This window comes from Hyalella azteca, unplaced genomic scaffold (assembly GCF_000764305.2).
Source record: "Hyalella azteca isolate HAZT.00-mixed unplaced genomic scaffold, Hazt_2.0.2 contig8205, whole genome shotgun sequence".
Classification (NCBI taxonomy): domain Eukaryota; kingdom Metazoa; phylum Arthropoda; class Malacostraca; order Amphipoda; family Hyalellidae; genus Hyalella; species Hyalella azteca.
Genome location: NW_025938304.1, coordinates 138431 through 165488, shown reverse-complemented (window position 1 = coordinate 165488; position 27058 = coordinate 138431). Strand labels below are relative to the sequence as shown.

General features: G+C 38.9%; 1 protein-coding gene across 1 annotated transcript; it reads left to right on the top strand.

The window, feature by feature from the left end:
* Positions 1-1491: 1491 nt before the first annotated feature.
* LOC108681457 lies at positions 1492-26839 on the top strand. The gene is made up of 9 exons (XM_047881531.1): positions 1492-1688; positions 12267-14176; positions 14618-14835; positions 16966-17197; positions 17326-17474; positions 18423-18567; positions 18693-18836; positions 24736-24801; positions 25191-26839. Exons 2-9 carry the CDS (start codon positions 12285-12287, stop codon positions 26437-26439), a joined length of 4095 nt encoding a protein of 1364 aa, XP_047737487.1. The 5' UTR covers positions 1492-1688; positions 12267-12284; the 3' UTR covers positions 26440-26839.
* The last annotated feature ends 219 nt before the right edge of the window (positions 26840-27058 follow it).

Below are 27058 nucleotides of genomic sequence, written 5' to 3'. Positions count from 1 at the left end.
CGTTCAGTATTGAAGGAGTTATGAGTGTTTCGGTTGAGCGGAAAGTTAGGTTGTGCATTTGAGTCCGCAGGCGAATTCGGAGAAGTGTGGATTCGGTCATATTGGGTCAATAAAATTTGTTTTGTTTCAAACTAAGAGTATTTTGGGGTGCGTTTCATACAATTCCTTCTGTAGTCAGAACATGAATTACAATATTGAATAAAAAATTGTATCAAACGAACAATTTCTGCTAGAATAACGTTACTCGTTTTTAACGCGTTCAAGACATAACAGCTTTATTCCGGATTTCTGGTCGCAACTTGCAAGTGCAACCGATGGAGTTGCGGTTGAGGGCGTACGTGTGGGTGTGGCGGAGAGGAAATTTGTCCGATACCTTGTTTTATTGATTGTAGTGTTTCGGCTCCCTCAAAGTTTTGTACTTATGTTGGTAGATATCCAGGGACCAGGTAGGAGGAAAAAACGAAAGAGTAGGATTTATAATTCAATAATTTGATTGTATTCAATAATCCGATGGTGAATGGCGACCATGGCGGCAATTGCGGCGGGCGGCGGGGCGGGCGCGGCATGACCATTCCGCCTTTGCATTAGTTTGTAAGACATGCTATTGCAGCCATTCTCTGAGTCTGATCGCCCGTTACGTGAGGAAATGCTGAGATATACACCAGGTGCATCAACTTCAGGTCATAGTAAAACAAAAACATTTAGTGTGAATTGGCCTTTGGGCTTTGGTCATAGATGCTGCATGCTGATGCTGGCATTGCTGGGACGCTCCGAGGTTGTGCTGGAAAATGTTTTGATAGGTACTGGCTTTTTTTTATTCCTGGACCCTGGTCGTGGTCGATTATAGTTATTTACATGCCTAACAAATTCTACAAGAGCACTAATTGTATTTAGCCTGTTTTATTATAAATCCACTTTTAGTCATGACTAGAGCTTCCTGGCTATTTTGGAACCATGAGAATCATAGAATGATGAGATTCCCACACAAAAGTGTACAGGACTACAGGAGAGCTTTGAGATTACAAGGTTGTTGAAATTATGTCACTTTGGTCTTTGGAGTCCCAACTTCCCAAGTTTACAGAAGTAGGAGTGTAGGAGCCTAACAAATTTCAAATTTTGCACATTTGCTGGTATCTCAGAATGTGACTGAGGATTCTAACATTATATGTCAGCCATGTGCCATAAAAGTGCTGAAAAAAATCTATTAAAACTTTTGAGGTAGTAAATAATGTTGCAAATCAGTTCACTAAATACTAACTTAATCTATGTAAATTGTTATGCACAGTACCCTAATGCAGTAAATCTAAAAATTGAGAGATAATAAGAGTAGGACAATCCTATCTTGTTTCATTTTAATATCTTATATATAGTATATTGTTGCAATGTTTATTGTGATGTGATTGTGATGGACTTTTGGCACTGAAACTATTTATTTGTATTAATAGAATACACATGCTTAATAAAGTTTTTTTTTGTTCATTTTTGTTTCAGAACAGATACATGAAAGTAATTGCAAAAAGATCAAATGTGAAAATTATATGCCCCCCATTAATTTAGTATCCTATTGCTTCACTGTTTGGTGAGACTGGATCTGTTCGCCAGATGCCGCCTATTTAAACCTGAGGCCACCCAGGACGACCTCCTTATCTTCAGACGCGCCTTCACTGCACTCACAAACGAGAAGTCAGGTGAGTGAAGCTAATAAGTTTTAGTTCTACGAGTTGTAATCAGAATTTTTATTTGGTTCCTGACTTCCTGTTATATTTTTCATAGTATCATGCTTATTGTCTTCTGATATTTTCTCAAACTATAATTTTCTTTGTATGCATTTCTAGTCCAAATTTCATTGCCCATTTCTAAGCAACTTACTTGTTATATTAATTTATTCCCCATCTTAACTTCATAGGTTCAAACATTTGTCCTAGCTAGCATTAGACATTTATCCTGGCCCAAGCTGGTTTGCTACAAAGTGGAATTTTCACTTAAAACCTATAGTGAACATACCGTCAAACGGGGTAAAAAGGGACGGGCGGGGTAAATCGGGATGCGTGTCCCACATTTTGTAGAAATGTTGTAGCAGATAAACTAATCAAAATATTGCAAAACTAAAAATAGTGGCATAAACTTCAACATTTTTACTACCGTAAAATGGGGTAACTTAGACCGGCGGGGTAACTTAGACCACTTTTTGTTTTTTTAACAAAAACCCCCAAAACTCAAAAACTATTTGACATAGAAAAATTTTGTCAATGGGCATTAAAGGCCTAATACTGAGGCTACATAACACAATAGAAAGATTTAAAAAGTTTGCATATCTAATAGGTTAAAAAATTAAAAATGTGACCCATGAAAAAAAGCTATTATTTAAAGCTGGTCAGAGTACCCTCTCCAATTTTTTTATTTTTTGGTTACATAACTCCAGGTTTTGATGCATTGTCATAGAACTCTTCTAGTTACATATGCAAGTGACAAATTTTAGGAAAGTGTCATAGTTTACAAATTGGGGGCGCTGCCCCCAAATGGGGGAATTTAGACCACCTAATGTCAGCCCTGATGGGGTAACATAGACCGGCTTGGAAGTTAATATAAAATTACCATATATAACATATTTTATGTTTGACAGCATATTTATGTCTTTTCTTTGTGTTTCAGACTCTACAGAGTCTTATATATGGTAATTTTAACTTAATTTCCAAGCCAGTCAATATTACCCCATCGGGGCTGCCCTTAGGTAATCACAATTCCCTCATTATGGGCAGTGCCCCCCATTTGCAAACTATGACACTTTCCTCAAGTTTGTCATTTGCATATGTAACTAGAAGAGTTCTACTACAATGCACCAAAACCTGGAGTTATTTTACCAAAAAATATAATTGATTTTACCATCCGGTCGAAGATACCCCAAGAGCTGGGGTAACAAAGACCATAACTTTTTTTGAAATTACATAAAGACTATGAGAGCAGGAGCCAGCAATTTATGGTGAGTGAAGCTAGAGTATAGACCTGTATTTTGCATGTTTCAATTCAAGTTTAATTTAGCTAGTAAAACATGGCATCATTTATAAAAAAGTGGTCTAAGTTACCCCATTTTATGGTATCTATTATGTATAAAGCTAGTCAAGAAATCAAACATTTACTATCTTTAAAAAATTGCTGAAAAAAAGTGTGAAAAGTGCGATTTTGGAAAAGTACCTCTGCTAAGGTCTGGAGCAAAAAAAAATGTTCGCTGTATTAAAAAATTTTACTTACATAAAAGTTGCACCCAGGGTTGGCTTGAAAACATAATTGATGGAATTTGCCTATCCCATTCCAAAAAAATGGCAGCCATTTCCGCATGGCGGGGCTACTCGGGACACCCCCCCGGGGTAATTAGGGACACCCTAAAAAATGCATTTACAGTAGAACCTCAGTTAGCAAAGGTTCCAGTTAACAAAAAAATTGATTAACAACAGAATTTTGATTACATTTACCTCGCTCAGTGAAAAAAATTCACTTATCAAAAAATTAGTGCATCATCAGTTGTCACAAAATTGTACATAGAATGCTATACCTATATAGAATTTTGGTGTAGTTAGGCAGAAGCTTTTCTTTTATGCAAGTTTGATTGAAGACCAGAGCATGCTTTTTATTAACAATCTTCTTGTTTGTTTTTTCAATTAGTCGAACCAAATTTCTTGCTGGCGTCGGGAGATCGAAAAGCAGGTTTTCGAATGACATTTTAATAGTTTGCGACATTTCGAAAATACAATTTTCATTATCAAGCTGGTGAAGGTTTTACAACACTTGAAATTCAATTTGGAAATGACAGAAGTACATATGAATGGTATAGTGGATACAATAAAATAAATAATGTGGATACAACAAAATGTATAAACTTAAAATTACTCTGAAAATAATTTAAGCGTCCGGACGAATCCTGTAGTTTGGAGGTTGATAGCTGGAGACTCGTTCTTGATAATGAGAGCCTCAGCTATCATCAGTCTCGATGGGTCGGGGCACCGCATAACTATGCTGGTGCAGGCCTCCAATGTCGCTCGGGTGATGGTCTCATTGTGAGCTTCCTGCATGTGGTTCTTGGGTCCTCCAGATTGTAGATGGCATGTTAGTCGGCGGAAACCTGCTTTTCGATCTCCCGACGCCAGCAAGAAATTTGGTTTGACTCATTGAAAAAACAAACAAGAAGATTGTTAATAAAAAGCATGCTCTGGTCTTCAATCAAACTATATAGAATTGTGCACTGGGCATCATAGAATGAAAAGTAATTGACCTAAACTATGATTTAATCCTCCAAAACATATGATGGTTGTCACTAAAACATTATTTTCTGTTTCAGGTATGTTTTTCACGATCTTTTTTGTTATAGTGAAATCACTTGATTCAATTAAAATTGTGCGAAATCAAAAACCATCCTGTAAGCTTACAGGTACTGAAGTAATGCTACATGGATGCTGATATGAAGCTTGCAGTGGACAAGGACGTTAACAATGCTCAATGCCATGTCCATAGATACAGTAATATCACATCAATAATACGGTAAGTAATGAATATGGTAATATAATATCAATAAAGGAAAAACAAGTGAAAATCACAGAAAATGTCATTTATTTTACATCTACATCATCTACAATGAAAGAGGAGGACTTCAAGGTACTGTTAGTAATGGATGAGTACACTCTGCCTGCTTCAAACGTTTTAAAATTAACTTTTATTGCAAGTGTCCCGGATTACCCTGTTCCCAGGGGTAAATCGGGACGGTTTTATTTTGCGTCTGGCACCTTACGAATAGCATATGGAATTTTATTGAAGATGCCATTGGATAGCCCTCGCAAAGAGCTATAAAATGAGCCTAAACTTGTTTCTGAAATGTTTCATGGTAAGAAGTTATTAACAAAAAGCGCTCAAAACTGTCCTTTTTTACCCTGTTTGGTGGTATATCTAAGAATTTGTAAACTAAGAATTAGTTTTTAATTTGAAAAAATATGCTTTAAATTTAAAGTCTTTGCCAATCTGAGAAGTTGGAATACCCATCTAATATAAGCCCAAACTTGGAACTGCAGACTCGTGAGATAATAAATTAGGTAGTTATAATGTTGTAATCATGTGCCACACCATGATTCTGAACAAGGAAAATATTGCCTAGTATAATGTCACATGCTGTTAAGGGAACAAATCTATTCATCTATTAAAAATCTATTATTAATCTATTAAATCTATTAAAATTGATCCTGTTACATATCTTGTTAAATAGTTGGCAATGATTATACAAAGAATGAAAGACTGGTTTAATTGAATGATGACTATTGAATAAAATTATAGGACAGCAAATTGTAAGGATATATGTAGTAATGCTGGAGAGCTAATTATTCAATGGGCATGAATAAAATAAATTGGGAGGATAATTAGCTAATCATATAAATGGAGCATAGACAGCTGAAGCTCAGTTGTTGAGTTGCAAAAGAATGGACTAAATTGAAAGCACATTTTGAGTGATTGATGAAATCTTATGGGTGAATGGGACGTGTAACCTTTCTAATTAGCAAAAACCATTAATCCCTTAAACCTATTAGCAGCTGTTGTTTATGCTATTTTTTTCCTTAGAAACATGGTGGATATTTAAATGAGGTCTAAATGAGTGAAAATGTAGGAGCAGACAATTTATTAAGGAACATTTTGCAATCAGAATTGAGCAAAATTAAGCTTGTTCAGACTAGATATATGAGTAAAAGAAACTAATATGACACATAAACTTTTTCTAAATTCATCAGTTTCACCCTGCTAATTAATAATTAACACATTGAGTCTGGCATGATCCACCAGTGGGTTGCAGGCCTTTTTTTCTGGACAAAATCCGCAATTTAGATTTTTTAATTGCATTGTCAAGCAAAAAATAATGATAAAATTTATGATTAAATTTTATAAAGTATGAAAATAATTAAATTATTTTTGCACCAGAACCTGCCAATGCACATATTACAAATATTGAATCACAGGCCTTTTTGTCCACGGACCTGGCCAAAACATATGCAAAGCAGCAAAGTCTCAATAATAAAAAAGACACATCCAAACCAAAATTTTCAATGACAAATTAATAACAACATTCAAAAGAATGGTTGTATAGATAATACAGCTTCCACTGCTGCTGCAACATTCGAGGTGGATAATGTATTGATAATTTGAATTTTAATATATTTTTAATTTGGTTGACAAGGAAACTTTCTTGCCATCACCAGAGCAAATAGGTAAGACCTGAAGGAACAAACTTAAGTCCTTAGCATTTATAAAATTGCATTTAATGATGTTTTCAATGTAAGAAGCTATTAGATGATTTTATTCTTATTCATCCATGATAATCAGTCAGTATAATTGAATAAATTGGTGGTAAATTGTTTTATTTTGTTTAGTGCATCACATGTGAGCTGAACTTGTCAACCTCTTTTCCTAGTTTAAAGAAAATACTGAATATTTGCTGGAAAATGGAAGTGGTTATGTCCTTAATTTTATTTGTGGAAATTAAAATTTTAAAATGAAGGCAAATTATTCAGTCAAATGGGGTAATAAGGGACAATTTTGAAAATTTTTCATTAATAACTTCTTACCATGCAACATTTCATGAATTACTTTAGGCTCATTTTCAAGGTCTTTGTGAGGGCTATCATATGGCATCTTTGGAAAAATTCCATATGCTATTCTTAAGATGCCAGACACAAAAGAAAAGTGTCCCAAATTACCCCTGGGAATGGGGTAATTTGGGACACTTGAAATAAAACTTAATTTTTGAACGTTTGAAGCATGCAGAGTGTACTACTCATCCGTTACTGTCAGTACTCTGAAGTCTTCCTCTTTCTTTGCAGATGATGTAGAATAAATGACATTTGCTGTGATTTGTACTTGTTTTTCCTTAGTTGATATGATATTACCATATCCATACATTACCGTATTATTGATGTAATATTACCATATCCATGTACATGTCATTGGGCATTGACAACAATCTTGTCAACTGCAAGCTTCACACCCACCAATCTCGATCCCACCCTGCTGCCACTATCTGCAATGGCGTCATCCTCCTGGATAAAACCACTAAAATCCTTGGCGTCACCTGGGATACGCACTTCACATTCTCCCCTCATGCAAGAGCCAATGCCACAAAAGTGACAGGTTCTCTTTGCATCCTAAAAGCCCTAGCTGGTACAAACTGGGGCTTCTCCAAGGAGGACATTATTGCCACCTACCAAGCCATCACGCGCCCAAGCATCAACTACACGGCCCCATCTGGAACCCTGTTGCCTCATGTACAGCAGTTGCCAGCCTACAGATAATACAAAACACTGCATTGAGACTAGCCACTGGCTGCCTCAAAATGGCCCCAATCTCCCATCTTCACCAGGAGACTGGCGTCCTCCCATTAGCCGCGCATCTGGACATGGCTTGTGCCCAGTTCCTCGTCAGTGCCCTCCAGCCCTCCCATACCTCATTTCGTATCGTTTCTGCCCCCTGGGGGACCAACCCATGAAAGCCTCCATCCAGTTGAGGTTCGGTCACCTGGTCACACCATTCTTGGGTAATGGCACGATGCCTGCTGGTGCCTACAGAGAGGCCAAGCGGTCTCTCTACAGGGAGATCGCCTCCCGCGTTGCGGCGACTGACGCCATAAACGCTGTACTTGCAGCCCCGTCACCGCCTATTGCATCAGTGAAGGCCTCACTCCCTCGCCCCTACTGCTCGGCGCTATCCCAGCTCTGCTCGGGATACTGCAGCTCCCTGGCATCCTATTCTGCCAGGATCGGATGCTCCCCTAGCTCCGCTTGCCCGGAGTGCAGGGATCCTCTCCAGTCCGTCCTGCATCTCTTCGTCTGCCCCGCCTTCCCCACGTCTCTCAGCGTCTCCTCACTGTGGGACAACCCAGTGGAGGCTGTGACTTTCGTGGCCACCCTCCCTGCCTTTGCCCATCTTCCCCTCTTCCGGTGGCGGGCCCCCACCCACCTCCAGAACCTCCCCCTGGCAAGCATGATGGTCGCAACAAACAACAACTGCAAGCTTCATATCTGCAGCCATATAGCATTTCTTATGTATCTGTAAGCTTACAGCAATGGGCTTGTAATTTTGCACCAATTTAATTGGGTCAAGTGAATTCACTATAACAAAAAATATTGTAAAAAACATAACTGCAAAAGAAATGAATATTTTAGTGGCAACCATCATATTTTTTGGAGAAAGAAATTGTAGTTTAGGTTAATTACTTTTTATTCTACATTACCCAGTGCACAATTCTATCCACAACATTTTATGCACCATTTTGTGATGAATGATAATGCGTTTATTTTTTATCGAGTGAATTTTTTTGCTGAGTGAGATAAATGCAATCAAAATTCTTTGTTGTGAATCAAATTTTTCATCAACTGGAGCCTTTGCTAATGTAAATGCATTTTTATGGGTGTTCCATGCTACCCCAGGGGGTGTCCCTTATTACCCTGTCATGCAGAAATGGGTGAAATGGCCACCATTTTGCTTTGGATTGAAGTATGAAAATTCCTTTAATAAAGTTTTAATGTGGACACCTGTCTGCAACTTTTTTCTAAGCAAAATTTTTTAATACAGCAAATATTTTTTAATTACACGCCTTAGCAGGAGTACTTTTTAAAAATATCACTACTAAACATTTGTTCAGGGAGTTTTTTAGAGATAATAAAGTAAAAGTATTATTTCTTAACTTCCTTTATGCTACATTGATGGAAAAAATTTGAAGTTCACGCTACTATTTTTATTTTTGCATTTCCAGCATTATTACTTATACCCTTATAATTTACTGTCCTGTAATTTTACCCCATACTCATCATTCGATAAAAAGTTTTTTATTCATTGTAGGGTCATTGGCAACTTCTCAACAAAATATGTAACAGGATTAATTCACCAACAGCTCGAGACGTTATACTAAGCAACAATATTTCCCTAATTCAGAATATTAGTGTGGCACATGATTACAACATTCTAAGTAATTTATTATAATTTATTTTCTTATGAATCTGCAGTTTCGACTTTTTTTCTGATGGATTTTTAGGTTGTGGTGAAAGACTGTCAAGATTTACCCCCACCCGTCCCTTTTTACCCCATTTGATTGTACTCTATTACTGATGGCTTGTTCTAATCAGTCTTATTACAGAAAAATAATACTGTAACTTGAATTGGAATTAGGACCAAAGGATATTTAGCAAATAAATAAAGTAAAAAACAGAGAAACAGTTGAAATGAAATAAATCATAGGTAGGTGTGCAAATTATCAACAATGTATGTAAAATGTAATGGCTTGTCTGGAGGTGAGGAATGGATTAGTAAACATCAGGCAAACATGCCATCTAATTAAAGATTGTTTACCAGGATATTGTGTGAACCACAAGATAATAAATTTAGAGATGAATTAGAGAAATTGACAAATGTAAACTATGCTTGGAGCAATATTAATTTATTGTAAGGCCTGTCTAAGGTGCAGTTGAAAAAAGCACATAGACCCATGGTGAACATTGAATGCAATTATTTTTCAATAAATAAATTAAACCATAGCTGAACAAATACTCATCATAGTGGAGCATTGATATCTGGATTAAAGTGCAACCCATCAATAACAATAATATTGCAACTATTCACCTATCTTTGAAATAGACTGAGCAAGAATCCCCAGTACAACTAAGTCTTGCTTAGCTAAACTTCATTCAATGGTGTTGCCTTCTTTTATATTACGCATCAATCACACACAGCATTTAATTAATAGTGATACTGCCAAAAAATGTAACATCACATAAAACAGTTGGCAAATAAATGCACTATAGACATTTATCCACAATTAATTATTATGAGGGAATAACCTGGAGGCAGGAAAGTTGCTCTGTAACCCCTCAGTAAGAACATGAAAGAAAAAGTTAGTGGGACAATCCTGGGCTAGTAAGGGATTAAATGAACATAACCCAAAAAACTGCATTTACTGTCTATGCAGAAGAAGATAAGCTTGGATAAATGATAAAATGATCAAAAAATAACTGAAATGTTTCAATACGGATTTGCACTTGCACCCAGACACAAATTGGCTCAATCTCTGACTCAGATTATATTAAAATTGGTCAAAACTTGGCCCTCAACTTCCATGGATTTACATAAAACTGGCCCAAATCAGCCAGAGATGGTCTAATTTGCCTGGTATGGGCCCAAAGTTTGCAACACAATTTTCAGTAACATTATCCTAGTCAAATAATCCTATACTCAATATATATTAACTATACATCAACTTATAAGATACTCAGCAGTAATCTTTGCAACATGATAATATTTAAACTACTTCATTGAATAAAACAGATACATGGCAAGATTGTTCCTCTTGTGAATTGCCTATGAAAAGAAGCTATGTGAATTGTTTTAAAATGAAGGTCAGCAAGATTGTTGAAACACTTGGCAAGATTAATAAAATCAGCTTGGGCAAGTAGCCAGACAAAATGTTGTAGTAGGAAGGTGTAAACACTAGAATTAACTGCTTTCCACGAAACAAGAGTTCTTAAAGGTAGTTTGGCACAAATGTGTTTAAAATTTCAAAGGTAAGTCACAGCATGGACAAACGCTGCTACTAGTTAAAAGGGATTATTGTTTCTCATTGGGGAGAGAGATTTTAAATCCCATCTCCTATAATGGGGATGATAATACATCTTAAATTTAGTTCTTTCTATAGCAGCTCTTATTCCCAGCTTTGCTTGTATGCTCCTTTTATGCAACTAACTAACTTACCCTTTACATTTATGATCTCCATATTCATCCACTTAACAACATTATTACAATATACCCTTGCAATTTACTGTGCCATACTTTTATTCAATAGTCACCCTTCAACACAATTAGTACTGACCATCATGCATAGTAGGCTTGGTGCCATCTAGTTGACCAGGTAGATAAAATGGTAATTTCACCATCAGCAGGTGACTTGATACTGAGCAACAATGTGGTTATTCTTCCATTTCTCTTGTGTTTTAAAATCTCATTACAATGCTGGTATTAATTAGAAAAAAACACAATACATGCAAAATTTTGTGCCACTTCCCTAATCCTGCAAGTCTAGCAGCAAGAATCAACAAAAGCTTTCCTTTATGATGAGTTCAGACGGAAGGCAAAATATTCAAGACATAGAATACTACATGATAATTCATGACAGTGTAAGTTCCCATGGTGCTTGCTTAATGTTAGTACAAGTGATGGGTAGAGCTAATAAAAGCTAGTATAATGCAAGCCTCAAATTAAAACTAATTGTCATTTTTCCCTCCATAAATTTTGAATTATTTGACTTGTTAATTTGTACCAAACCCGAGGCTTCTACCACTATGTACATACATGCAGGAAGTTTGCAAGGTTTTAAACCAGTAGCAACCAAAGTCCCATGAAACAATTATTAGTTTTGAAGGATCTTTAGTCTCAATATTTCAGGACCATTTGATATGCTTCACAGGGCTAAAATGAAACTAATAAGAACTAGAATGATAGAGAACATGGATATAAAATAGTTAGTTACATTTTAAATACATTCATAATAACAGGCAGCTGAATATTTCCTGTAATTCTCAAATATTCATGGCAAGCTATGGCATGCCATCAACATATATTGCCATAGCCCATAAGTATTTACTGTTGCTCCCTGTGGTAGGGTTTCTTTTAGACTTTAGCTCATGAAAGTTTTTTCTGATTATAACTATATTATTATCCATCCATATTCATATTGATGAAAAGAAGTACCTACTTCAATCTCCCACTGCTTTTTTTAATTAACCATGAATTATCCAGGCCATTTATATTTTTCTTCCTTTTCTCAAGAGTGGATTCTGAGCCCTGCATTTCAGTCCTGAGTGCTGGATGGCAATGATTGCATTAATAGTGGCTTTTTAGGGTATGTGGTGCAGTATTGGACAAGCTAACTTTGCTGAAGTGTTGCATGCTAGCTTGGCTACTTTGCAAAGGTAGTGTTTGCTACTTGAACTAATTTTTCAAGTTGTGTTGCTTAATATTAGCAGCTACATTACCGGGTATCTAGCAAATTAAGGCCTGTTACCTATGCTAATAATATTCATTAAATTTAATTAGATTTTCAGTGTTTGAAAAAATAAAAAAAAATTATTTTGTTGTAGAAATTCAAACTTTGCAAAAATCTTTTCAAGAATGCTATTTAAATTTTAGTTTTTTCTTCTATTCTAATTTTTTTATGTGTACAAAATTTGTCACTATCAAATTTTATTGTGCAGGTATAACTGCCAGCAGAAATGGCAGCTTGCTCACAGAACATCACACTTGTGCCTGGGATTGAGCTTTCTCCTCAGGAAGCCAACAGATACAAGAACATTTTTGCCGTCCAAGTTCCCATGTGTGAAGTTTTTCGAGCCGTTCTAAAGTGGGAATGCAGCGACAAGCAACTTGGTCAAACTTGTGCAGATTATTTTGGTCAAAAGAAGCAGCAATATGAAGACCGCCATGCTGCCCTGGTGGCAGAGAAGAACAATAAATTTAAATTACCAAAAATTGTACTACCTACACGTACAATTGAAATGCTACAGGAAGAACCATCAAAGTATGACGTTACTCTTATGTTTTCTTTTTTGTGTGAGATATTCAAATCAAAAGTATCATACACACACATTGGTCATGTGAGAAGTCTCAGTCAACTAGAGTGCCTCTTGAAGGAGGCCAAAAACATCAGAAATGCTGTTATGCATGAAGTCGCTGACGGTGCTGTCAACCCCATGAAGTTTGATGAAATTGTCAAAGCCATGCATGATGTGATAGATGAAGCTGGCAACGTGTACAGCATCCCTGCTGATGAAGTAACGAGTTTCAAAAGCCAGGTAGATGGGATGTGGGATGAAGTGCGCACAGATAGTGAAAAAGCTAAGGCTTATTGTCGCTTCTTCCTGCAAACTTATGGAAACAAAGAAGCCAAAGTCATGTGGGAAGCAATGTTGTCTGAAGAAACTCTGCTCTTTGGCGATGACAATGTTGAATGCTCAAAAGTTTTCCATTCCCTGGAATTGACACTACAGAAACCTAAAGATCAACTCGAGTGCAAGATCTCCTACACTGAACTGCTAACTGGCAACGATAAGTTCATTGTAGTCATTGGCGACTCCGGGTCTGGAAAATCCACTTTGGCCAAGAACTTGGTGATACAGCACCACGGTATCTCAGATGCAGAGGTAGAAATGTTCAATCTGAAGAATCACAATTTGTTGCTTTATTATGAATGCAGGAATGTTTCTACAAAAGAATTTACTGATGTGGTAGAAGAAAACTTTAAGAAAGTGTGCCAGAAACTCGGCCCTAAAACTGTCATCCAAGGAATCACCGAGTCTAACCCTTTGATTCTCATTGATGGCTATGATGAATGTCATAAAGACTCGTACAAGGTTGTGCAACAGATGGTGAACAAAATGAGGAACCATGAGTGTCGTGTGATCATCACTACCAGGCCAAGTGCTGCTGACAGGCTCAAGGACTTTCTGAAGCGAGAAGGTGTGAAGTTCCAAGAGAATGAGATAGCAGAAATTTGTGATTTAGATGACCAACTAATATTTCTGGAGAAGTATGAAAAACATGTCACTCCACATGCTGAGAAAGTTGTGAAGAGCTTCAGTTCTCTTGGACCGAACATTCAAGAACTTTTTGTTCGTCCCATTAATTTGGTTCTTTTTTGTCACATGGTCTGGAACTTTCCTGAAAAGATAAATGATTGGAAATCTCATGCTGCTGTAGCTCAAGTCACATATGATTTATATAGGAAGATTATTAAGACAAAGCTGGCTTCCTGCGTTGTTGACATGGATGGCCTTATCGATTATTTCTTCCAAGACTTAGGCGATTTCTCCTTGAAGATGATTTGTGAAGGCCATTTGGTTTTCTCTCCAAAGCAAGTTGCCGATCTGATAAGCAGAATAAGATTGAAACTTGAGAAATATGGTGCACTTGAGATGCTTGATCCTAATGCACTTCTGGGTGTTGTCTTGAAAATAAAACGTCCAATGAAAAGTTTTGAATCGTGCACATATTTCTTCCATCACAAGAGCATACAAGAACTGTTTGCTTCCAAGGCTGTCTTAATGGAGCTCCGTAAGAATAATGCCTTGCCGCCCATCCTGACGTCACAAAAATTTAATATTTTCAAGTGAGTTTTCTGCTGAGAAAGATCTAATTGAGTTTCTTAAGACTTTTGCAAGAGGGAACTCATGCGATTGTCGTTCGAGAATCGTATTTTTCTCAGACCTGATACCACACACGTTTCACAGGGCTAAATTTTTTAACAAAATATTTGTATAGAGAGACCTAGATAATTTAGATCTCACTACATTAATTTGAACTAATTAAAAAGCGCCTCACTGTACACATTATGTTCCTCTGCTGTTTACAATGCACGAAAAATAAATTTTCACAATTATGAAATTATTTTAACAATCACAGTAGCTGCACTTACACACAATGTTTTTATATAAAGTTCAAAATGATTCCAGGTAAATATTAGCATGAATAGGAAGATTAAGAATGTTCATGTGATTTGGATGTTTATAACCAATAGCAATGATGATATACTAATCCAAGTTACAATTAGTCCCCTAGGAGTGCTCACGTATGTGTTCATGGAGCTGAGTGCTGCTGAGGAGTCCACTGTCTTCTGGAATAACTGGCCGCTCCTGCGTGATGCTGTTGGAGGCGTTGCCATGCATTACTGGGAGCAAATCTTGCTGAACTGTCGTGACTCGCAACATATTGCTGAAGCGATTGCTGAAGTCTTCTTGGCAAACAGCGACAATTGGAGCATTGAAACAGGTAATATTTATATCTGGTGTCTTAATTATTTGAGAGATTCTACATCTGGCACTGTACCATCAACCCAAGAAACTTTGTATGCAATGAAATTGTTTATAGTTGTTTCTTGATGGTTGTTTACGGGCTTTGTTGTCATTCAGAGGGACATAAAAGTCTCATTCATAATAAAACCTGATATATTGATGAACTTTTACTTTCCCTCAATATATGCGCCCATTTATCTGCGGATCTGCCTTTACTGCTGAATTCACACACTTCCTAGAGCCTATTTGGTTAACACAAATTTTTCTTCTATATGTCCAAGATAAACAGGAAGATGTAAACAGAAATGAAGGTTGTCTAGGATTAATCAACAGAAAATAGAATATAAATCTTGAAATAATTATAAGACAATTTAATGATATTTTACTTATTTATGTACTCAAGTGTAGCTTCCTGGACCACAGCAGAGAGTGTGGGCATCACTCTGTTTGCTTATTATTTCTAAAGCTTTATGACTATGAAATTGAAAACAAAGATGAATGTGTAAATTCCAAGTATTGATTCTTTTTATTGCTCACAGCTCGAGGAGACAGCAGGCTTGAAACTGAAGAACATTTCAGTAAAGCGCTTTCCAATTATATTGTGCTAGCATGTATAATTTGATCCAATTATTGCCATCGTTTTTAATCAGCACTAATTCTTTGACTCTTATGTCGTCATGTATAGAAATGTGTAGAAACATGAATTTGCAAAACCAATTAATGACAGTAATTAAATATGAGATGTATTTACTCCTACAGATTTTCAAAAATAATTCATATTGGAGGAGTTAATGGCAGTTGAAAAATCTTTAACACTACACTAAAAAATGTTATATAATTTAAATTCAAGCATTTAAATATGTACATTAACTATCTTAATTGAATTTCAATTTCATTGAGATACTTTAATTCATGGAACAGATATTGCTACTCCCTTCTATTTAAATAAATACTGAAAGAGTGTCAATTTCATTGTCTGAGTCATATTTGAATGGTGATTTTAATTTTTGGGCAAGGTAGGGGGTAATGCTATGTATGGAATGAGGATCAGATGATCAATGAATGGCAGAAGCATGACAATGTTGCCTCTACTCAAACCGGAGGCTGGTGGGTCTTTTAGGGAGGCAATTTGATGTGATCACATATAGTCAGATGGGGTAAGACAGGACCGAAATCACTAACAAGCCTGTAGCATCAATACCAAGAATAACTAAAAACCCTAAACCTATCACAAGGTGTATATATGCAATGGGCTTCTAAGCTACAACTCAGACGTTTTGCATCTAACATACCTAGTTTTCTGTACAGATTAAAAAAAGTGAGCTGGTCCCATCTTACCCCATTGGGGTAAGATGGGACCAGGCATGGGGTAAGACAGGACCAACTGGTAATTCTTATGTTACAAGATTTTTAATAAAAGTGCAAACATGATATTCAATATTATCCATCTAGAAACACATTATTTGATTAAACAACCACTTGTTACTGTTTTGTGCTGCAGGAAATCAACTCTAATATCAGTCAGATTGGAGTTTTTGTCACAAGAAAACTTCGTTAAGCATAGTAATAGTAGGTTGGCTTTGATTCATTGTAGAGCACTGCTAAATGCTACATGTATATTCCATTAGTGTCATTGTCTGAAAATTTAATAGGGTTAACTATTTTGTGACCCTTCTTTACATAGATTTTCTTTAAAAATTAACCAAAAATTCATTATTTGCAGAACAGGGTTGAAACAAACATTGAAATGACTGGCAATGATTGCTCTAACATATTATTTCATCAAATTAAATTCAGTGCAGTTAGAATGCACGCCATGGGCCGGTCCTTTCTTACCCCATGAAGGCTGTGATCCTGTCTTACCCCATTTGACTATACCTAGAGGAACTTGCCCGCTAGGGGGGTTAACTGCTACATAACTTGTGCTCCATCTATTTTTACTCTTCAAGCATGCGTAAACTTTGCAGAGTTTTGTAATTGCGATGTCTGAAGAAGAAAAAAATGTCATAATCTTCACGAAATGCGTTATTTTCATACAATTTGCAAAAATTCGATGAATGATGATGATTGGATTTTATTATAATAATCGTCTATTTTTATTTTCCAGATCATCAGGTGCTTACATACACAGGCCGCAATGTTGATGCCATTGCGCTGCTGCTGCCCTACAAGCAGCCTGCCTTGCTCAGCGTCAGTCTCCTGGACGATCCAGCGCCCGAGTCCTGGCGCGAGGTGGCTAGGACATTCAAAGGAATTCTTGAGCTGCGGCTGCTCAAGTTCCTAGATCCTTGCCCTCCGTCTCCGTGTGACCACATGCTTGGAGCCTTGAACTCCTCGAGGTACGATGAGCAGGGAGGATTATTTATTATATATATTTATAACTACTATGTTTGTATATTTAAAGCTCTGAACATGTAACCCTCCTGAGCCCTGAGGTATCATGCTTATATATTATATTGTTGTGCAGCTGCTCGTTGTCATTGTTTGCTGGCTGTATCAAGGATACGAAGAGCATCCAATCCTTGGCCGAAGTCGCGACGCCCAACTCAGACTTCTTGATTGTCACGGAGCTGCACGTTGACTTGACGCCCCTGCAGCACAAGCACCAGAAGCTTTGTGAGTAGCAAGATCAATTAAATAATTTACACCTTACTTATGCTCTCTAAATACCTTCTTTCAAGTGTTAGTGAGATGACCTCAACAGTATTCACTTCATAGAGTTTTAAATTTTAGGCCCACGTATGTGTAGAGTCAGAGATTCAATTTGGTGCCTCAAATCAATTGTTTCCAAATAAAACTGGCTTCAACTTCTGTCTGTTAATAATTTAAAAACTCATTTTGGGCGATGTAAGGGTTTAAAAAAATTTCAATATCATGAAAATCAAACCACCAATACCTTAGGTTGCCTTTGATTTAGTCTAGACTCAGTCTTAGGAAGAAACTGTACAGTAAACTTGTGAAGTATAATTAATATAATTGAATTCCACAAAATTACTATGGAAATTATTACCAAGAATTAGAAAAAGAGATTAAGCACCAATTCAATAATACCTCAACTAGAAAATATTGGTAAAAAATAAATAGCGCAAATCCGTTCAACCTATTTGTATGTTTTGATATTTTCAACAATTATCATGAAGATCCTCTTATTCAAATCGAATGTAAATAAAAACATCATCCTAGCCTCACAATTTCTCTGTATATGTGTTTGATATTTAGATTTTTGAAAGAGACTTTGGACTAATTGTGCCAGGTTTAGTTGAGTGAATGGTTGAGAATGTTGGGCAAGCTCTGCCGTAATTCTCCTCGCCAAAGAAGTCAATATTTCTACAAACACCCATTTCAAAATAATAAAAAATATCACAAGCACAATTTCCCCCCAAAAATTCATTTCAAAATTCATTTCCCCCTTTCCGTGAACACCTGTTCCACAAACAACCCTTTCATAATCACCTTTTCCACATAACCCAGTTCACAATCAACCATTTCAGAAACAACTATTCCGCAGACACGCATTCCAAAACACATATTTCCTAAATGTTATTAAATTTTTTGCCCTAACAGGGGTGATTGTTGAACCCACATCTGAGGGCGACATCGCTGCCCTGCCCGCGTCTCCCCACATCTTCCTTCTGGCGAAGTCGGTTGCTGAAAATCAGCAAGAGAGTTTGACTCGCACCTTACTTGGCATGGCTCCTGCTGACAACAGGTGGTGGTTCCTTACCTTGCTTCATGATGATCAGTAATGTCCCTTTTGTGGTCCTGAGGGTCCAAAGAAATCCTTAAGAAATGTGTTTTAAGACCTGATCTAATGTAATGATCAACCCATGTCAGGTTGCGGAGGCTGGAGGTGCGTGACTGCGCGTTGACTGAAATGCAGCTTTTGGAGGCGGTAGCTGTGATACAAAGCAAGGGCCTCAGGACGCTCTTCCGGGACAATGAAGTCCATGCGGGACCCAGCCGAGTGCTGACAATGCGGTAAATGAACTGATTTTTTACGTCACACTGCGCCAAAATTATTTTGCTCGACTATAAAAGAATTATTTTACTTGAAAATCTGTGCTGTTGAGTCGAAATAGAGGAATAAAACCATTGTGCTTCTTCACTTGTTTCCCGACAATTTTATTTTGCATAATTAGCGTCCGCAACTGACGGAGGTGCATGTGAGCCAACCAATCAGAACGCTGCAATGAAAAGCCACTTGGACATCACTGATGTTCTGAGTGGTCCAAGCAGGAGCCTGCGATTCATACCCAACTGACATGCTTATGAAAATTTAGGAACGCAGTGGCCCATCGTGGCAACGTGGTTCACATTGTGCAGTGCTTGTGCTCCTTCCTGATTTCTGGATTAGCTTTACCGAACCGTAAGTGGTGTCATTAGGGATTGGTGACTTTATTCTTCTTTTGTTTCTATCTCTACCAGTCTACTGTATATTTGACCGCCTCATCACTAAACGCTTGTGCGTTCGCTCTCTCACTTCCCTCCATCCCTATGCTCCCGCCAGCGGGGCGCCCCCGCCGCGAACCCGACGGGCTCGTCCCAGAGGTCAAGGGGCTCCCTTCCTAACCCACGACCCAGACTACTCTCATACTCATCTCGCCACCCACCTTCGTCCTCATCAGCCCTCATTCCGCCCCCTCAAACACCAACTGAACGCTCGAGACCTCAAACCTACCGTATCCAGCTCAGGAGAATTGACCTCGACTGACAGCAGACAGACAAAAAATCTTCCACGCAACATTCAAGGAACTCGACTCGCCTCTCATCCGACTGACGGACGCAATCAACGGTTTCTACGCGGTACGGATGACGCTTCCGCCACTGACAAATTGACTTCCCGTAAAACCACTGAACTATTCAAAAGAATCAACCTGACGCCCGTTATACCACCGGACCTTCGCGCTAAAAGAACTATTTTCCTAAGACAACTGGACAGGGACGTTGGTAGCCACACCGTCAACGAACTAAAACAAGAAATTACTTCATGGCTTCAAATCCAAGAAATTGTCAAAATAAAACACTACACCCACGTAATAAAAATCATCACAACAGATACCACATGGCACAAAGAGTTCTCACCGATGGCTTCTATCTATACAATACAAAAATCACCCGCTCACAGTGCGAGCATGAACTCCACATCTGCTATTAGTGCTAAAAAATAGAGGATCACCACACCCACCAATGCACTACAACCACGCCATCTTGTTCCGAATGTGCAGCTAAGGACCATATATATACTCAATGTACCAACCCATTCAAAAAATGTCTAAACTGCCAAAGCGACCACCGCACACTCGCCGCAAATTGCCCATACCGTAAACAAGTCACCCTGATGAAACAACAAACACAGCAGGAAAAAAAATTCAGCAAAAAAACAACCAAATATACGTTGATATGGCGAAACAGGCTATCAACAAACAAATACCCCGCGGCACAACTTAACTCTCACAAATTCGACGCAAGTAAACTTACTGCACTAGTCCTGGACTGGAGACATTGCCAGTCGGATGAATACTATCATAAGGATTCGGATGAATACTATCATAATCTCTAAAAGATAGTTACAACATAGACGCAGCATTTCTGGACCGCGACTCAGCAAAAATTTTTAATTTTTATCTACACGCCCACTATCAATGCCACCGATGCTGACTTCGACTTTAGCTCAGAATACATCGATGACGACGACGCATGACAACGTACTCTAAATCTGTCCCGCCCACCAACTGACGGCGGTATCCGCCGAGACAGGGCAGTCAACCAAGGCTTCCACTTCCGCCTTCCAGTGACCTCGACCTACGGAAAAGGAAACGTAGCAATGACCAATTTGACAAGACTCATTCATTTCGGTATCGGGACATATCTAACCCATACCTATAAAGCAATTCAGAAGCACAAAAGATACCTGCGAAGTTCCACTGGAACTGAGCAATAACTGGTGCACTGACGAGCTACGGAAAAAAGAATACGGACTAAAGATTTCAGTGAGGGACGATGAAAATAGTAGATTTGATGAGACAAGTCAAACTCAGGTTCAACCAAGCCACCATCATCTTAATTCCAAATGACTTATTCAACAACATGGACCGAATGACTACAATTACAACAACCACCTCCAAAAAACTAAAGCATTAACCTCTAAACCTCCCCTCCAAACATGACAATACAATAACATCGACCCAGACATCATCCTCAACGATCACTCACTCATCAACAACAGCCTCTGAAGATTTTTAATTATCACACATACACCTGCAACAAAGAAAACGAACCTCATGCCGGTGCCGCCATTTCAATCAAAAACCACATTCCGTACAAATTTAATGACAACTTTCATACCGATATGCTCGCCATTACTATAGTCATCCAACAGGGCTCTATTACAATAAGAACCGCCTACATTCCTCCACGCATTGGCTACATCAACTACATCGACTTTCATACTCTCCTTTAACACCTTAAACAGACTTCACCAGAAGGCCCTATTCGCAGACTTAAAGGCCAGTCACCCATCGCTAGGGAACGCAAATGCCAATCTCTCAGAAAAACAGCTGCACTCTCTTATAGCACAGGGAAAAATCACCCACATAGGCCTCTATTTTCTCACTCTCATGCATCACCCATAGAAGCACTACGTCGCCAGATCGAGTTCTCCAAAATAACAGCCTTCCACAATATTCACCTACAACCCGGGCCAATCACCCTCTCAGATCATATTCCAATCATCGGCACCATCTCTGCCAATCCAATACAGATCCCAATCCGACAGCGTAAATCATTCTTCAGAGCCAACTGGACACAATGCAAAGAGCTTCTCTCGCACCATCCAGTACCCTCTATGCCTGACCCTACACTCGAGGAAATAGACTGCTACCTCGACAACTGGACGAAACTAATTCAAAACGCAACAGACAAAGCCGTCCCCAGCATCACACAACTCGTCATCCCCGTTATAAACCAACACACGAAACTCTTCTAATGGAGACACAGTACCAAGCTACCTTGCAACACATATCAACTCGTAGACCATCGATAGCTCTCAATCGCCAACTCATTGCTCTGCGCACACAACTTCAAACCGCTTACCAACGCCTCCACACAACAACATGGCAGGAACTCATCACAACACTCAAGCTCCAGCAAGACCCTAAACAATTCTGGAAGTCTATTAAATTGATGTTTGGCAAGCACGAAACAGTCAGCCCAATACCTCAAATACGAAAACACTCAACAAGACACGCCCCAAGAGAAAGAACCCATATTTAGGCAACACTGACAAAACATATTTATCAAGACCGACAACGACGACTTCAACACTGAACACATCAATATCATAAAAGAGCACATGAACATAAGTCAACACACAACACCATACCACACAGGAGACCTCACTAGATTACACCCTCTAAATTTTCCACCCATCACTGCTAACGAACTCAAACAATCACTTCGCACCTTCAAACAAAAAGCACCTGGCCACACTGGATAACCTACCTGCACCTCAAGAATCTCCCTCGGAACATTATCCAATACCTTCTTTATATTTTCAATCAGTGTATTTCCACCGGTCACTTTCCGAATTTACTCATACATGCAGTAATGATATTCATCCCCAAACCAAATACATCACAACACCAAGTCAAGAACTACTGACCAATCACCCTTTTTGACATTCGCGGCAATTTACTAGACAAAATACTGAACAGACTCTACAGCCACCTCCAGACACACAACATACTAAACCCGAGATAAAACGGGTTCCGGAAATGCAGAGGCACACACACCGCACTAGCTACACTATACACGAGACCCTCGCCAACATTCCGCACAAAAGCACAAAATAGACCTGGTCCTAAGAGACGTATTCAACGCTTTTGACCGTGTATGTCACACCGGCCTAACCTTCAAAATCTCCCAACTCAATTTGCACCCTTCATTCGCAAGAACATTGATTGATTTCATCACAGACAGAAGAGCATCTATTAGGATAGGGGCATACCTGCCCCCCCCCTTTGCCTTGCAAACGGGAGTCTCCAGGGTGCTTGCCTTTCACCCACGCTAGATAGCTTTTACGCACACGATATACCACCACCAAAACCAATCACCGACTATATTGCCTTTGCAGACGACATCACCCAAATCACGACAGTAAGATACACCTATCAATACGCAGTTCATCAAACTAAACACGCTATAAAACAAATCAACGCATTTGGAAATAGCGAAGTGGAAAATAGCGACCAAGACAATCAAATTCAAAATTATCCCAATCAGCCGCGAAAGCACATCTGACATCTTCATGGACGGCAAGCATTTAACATACGCAAATAAATGCACAGTTCTGCGTTCACAAATGACAACTCACGGCTACAACGCACAAACTACTTCGCGTAAAAATATAGCCCGAAACCTACAAAAACTCTACAGATTCGTGAACCTTCCTCCCCGCCTAAAATATCGACTATATATTGCCTATGTCCGGTCATCATTAATTTACCCACCATACCGCTACACACTCTATCCCGATCGGCGATATCCAAGTTAAAAAGAGTGCAAAACCGAGCCCTCAGATTCATAACCAACACCCACTTCTATGATTTCATCGCCTCTCAATCTCTCCACGAACGATGCAATATACCCATGATTAACACAGTTCTTCATGAACACGCCCGCTACATCTGGCGCAAAATGGAAATTTACGAACCCGAACTTTGCAACCAACTCGCCTTTCCACAGAACATCATTCATATACTAACATCAACGGTTCAAAAGTTCCAAGATGCTGGCATTGGGCCCAACACCACCCCATCTACAAATGGTAGTGATGCATCAAATAACCCACACCACCCACACATGGACCATTTGCACCTGGACGCTCTTTCTGAGCGTCCGGGGGCCGAGGCTGAACAGCGATGCTAACACTCACGACGCACACACTCACCTTCATAACCACTTTCACGGCGGGACTTGCTGCGCTCGTGCGGAGTTACTCACATCAGGTCCGGTGCGGCTGTCCCGGAATGATCACTGACTGACGTTCAGACCGAGAGCGACGCACGACATGACACTGGACCAACTCTAGCAGCCCATAAACACCCGCTGTATCCTAAGCGTTCCACCACCCACCATCTTCATTTTAATCAATATTATCAACAAATGAAGTAAAGAAACAAGAGTAATAAGCTAACGACCGTAACAAGAGAGCGAAGCTCACAACATATTGAGCACATATTACGTCATTGCCCATTGAGTATAGTATCCTGAATACATCATCAGTAAATATTGAACCACAATTAACCCCACATTACACCACACAACTAACCAAAGCCCTGACAGGTTCCCCCCGACCCCCTCTCCCCAATTCCTAATCAAACCCCTAAAATCTATAACCAAACCAATTATGAGCAATGCGCCTTTTTTCATCTCCTACTGTATTTTCCATTTCCCCCTTCTTCTTTCTGGCCACTCTGCGCCACCTCTTGTTCTCTTCCACTCTTACCTAGTGACACCGCAACAACAACAAGGAACGCAGTCTGAATAAATCGTTGTGCCAAAATAATATCGAGCCGAGACGAAAAGCAGAGTTCAGTATCTCGACCAATAAGGCGGGAAAGTTTACATTAACTTCTGATATTTTGTACTTGAAATGATACACGTAGCTCCACGGACTTGAAGTGATTAGGTTCAATTCAGGAGTAATTCTCACACTAGCTTCGGTGCTGCGGTAAAAATAGGACATATCTGATGATAAGTTCTGTTAAGGTAGCTTATAGGACATAAGGGGTTCCAATCATAAAAATATGTTTCCCATCTTATTTATTCCCTATTTAATACACGACAAAAAAATGAAACATTTTCTGCTCTCTGACAGAGAGAAGAATTACGCGCTGATTCTCACTGATGAACCGCCGCTGCCACCACAGGCAGAACCCAGCAGGTTGGTACGACCAGACTGGGACCAGAATATTTATTTTATAGAAAAATAGTTTGAATGTAATTGGCTGAAAAATATAGGCTTAATTTAATTTGATTTCTTTTGAAATGTTGTGTTGCGAGTGCTTTGGGTTGGTAATATAGATAATAATTTGGTTGAATTAAACGAATTTCAAAATTGGAGTTAAAATAAATGTTGTTTTTTAGTGAATAACCATAGTTATTAACACTCTGCATTAATTTAATTTGAGGTAGTTCAATTAAAAGTCTATTGTCTTATTTGGGTGAATCTGAAAAAATATATAACTTTTGTTTCCAGCGATATTACAAGAATTAATGAATTTATAATGTCAATAGTTCTACAGTATAAATTTTAAAAATATTATATTGCAGGCGTGTCGCATCAGAACCTCCCATGTCACCCGCCAGTCTCCCCGTTGCCCCCGTCGTCGGTGGAGAGAACCTCTGTCCGCTGGCCTCGTCATGCGGGGACCTGGACGCCGTGTACAGGAGTCTGTACGCCCTGAACGTTGTGCTGCCGCACGCGCTGCGCTTTGTAATGGAGAAAGTGTGCAGAGACAAGCCTCCGGAGGTTACTTACTGGGATTATATTTTGGCAATGTACGAGCAGATGGACATTGCTGGAATCTATGTCATGCAAAGCGATATGCGTGTGATGGACCGTCTCAAAAAATATGATTGCGAGGAAATTGATATACGTCCATTCGATGCTCACCCACTAATCGAGTTTCTTCTTCTATTTATTATGGGCTGGTCAATGAAGTACAGTCCTGGAATTGTTGATCCTATTGTAGATGAAGACTACAAAAAAATTTTAAATCTCATGGAAGAAGTGAGGAGCCTTAGGATGAAAGTGATCACAAGAATGATGAAAGATCTTCCCGAACTCGTGGGACTGCCCGACAGGATCACTGAGATCGCATACGAGCTGATCAGCGAGGCCGCTGAGCTGCACCGCGTGCCGGACGCTGAGGCTGAGCGGGTGAAGGAAGCTTGCCAGGCACTCTGGAATAAATACTCTGATGTGCGCGTTGATGATGACGCTTTTGCTGCGTATTACGTACTGAAGGAAAACTGGGAGAGGAGAGTCGACCTGGAATTTGAAAAGTTATTTGATGAACGGTGTGTCAAAATCTACAAATCCCCATCAGATTGGAAGGGCGAACCCTTCAGTTGTGTTTATAGTTCAAGAGTTGATCGATATCAATTTGATGAATCATTGAAGGATGCAATTCATGGTAAGTTGCACGGCGTCTTCATCCACTTCAAGTGTCGCGATACAAAATCCCGCAGTTTTTCTGACGTCATCGAGGAAAACTTTCCTGAAGCCTGCAGCAAAATCGGAGCTCCCAACGTTGAATACGTTATGAAACGTCTACATCCTCTGATACTCGTCGACGGCTACGACGAAGCTAACGCCACGTCCAGCGTAGTCATAGAAGAAATGGTCTACAAATTTTGTAAATTTGTATGCAAGATCGTCATCACTACCGGTCCTGAGGCTGATTCTTCTCAACGAAATATCTCGGGAAGAAAAGGTGTCGATTGTGAGGAATCGCTAATTCTTTCTTTTGCGCTGAAATTGCGCGAATTTTTTAATGCCTTGGGATTCCTACGTTGAATCCTGCCGTAGTTTAATGTTTTCCCTGCAAGAATATCTTTCAACAAAACTTTTTTTGGTCAGATTTACATCTAGGATTTTGATAAAAGTTCCACAAAAACGGTCATGCCTTACAAATGGACATGAGACACGGATATAGTTGGTTTTTAATGTTCCTTTTTTTAGCGCAAGAAATACAAAGACGGGAGCTTGCATCATTTGTAGAGAAGGTAGCCTTCTTACTGTAACATGTTAGTTTTACTTCTGGGGTGAACCGTTCAGGAACAACTGTCAACTCGGGGTTGTAATTACGACAACAAACAGAGTTGCTTGCCACATTTCGGCGTTTTTCATTTTTTATCAAGGCATTTATTTCGTTGCAGCGTTCTCTATTTCATTTCAGTTATGTTTATTTTGTTTCAGTGCTGCAATTGTATATATTATCAATATGTCGGTCCTGTTCAAGATGTATAGAATAGAATAGAAGTGTCGGCGTTGAAGAAATAGGCCCATGGCCTGTTGCCGATTCTTGAACTCTTCGTGACTTGATTCACAAGGGATCCGGCCTTTGGAACCCGATCTTTCTATAGCTGACGATTGATTAATAATATCACTCGTTTGCTTGAATCGCAAATTCACT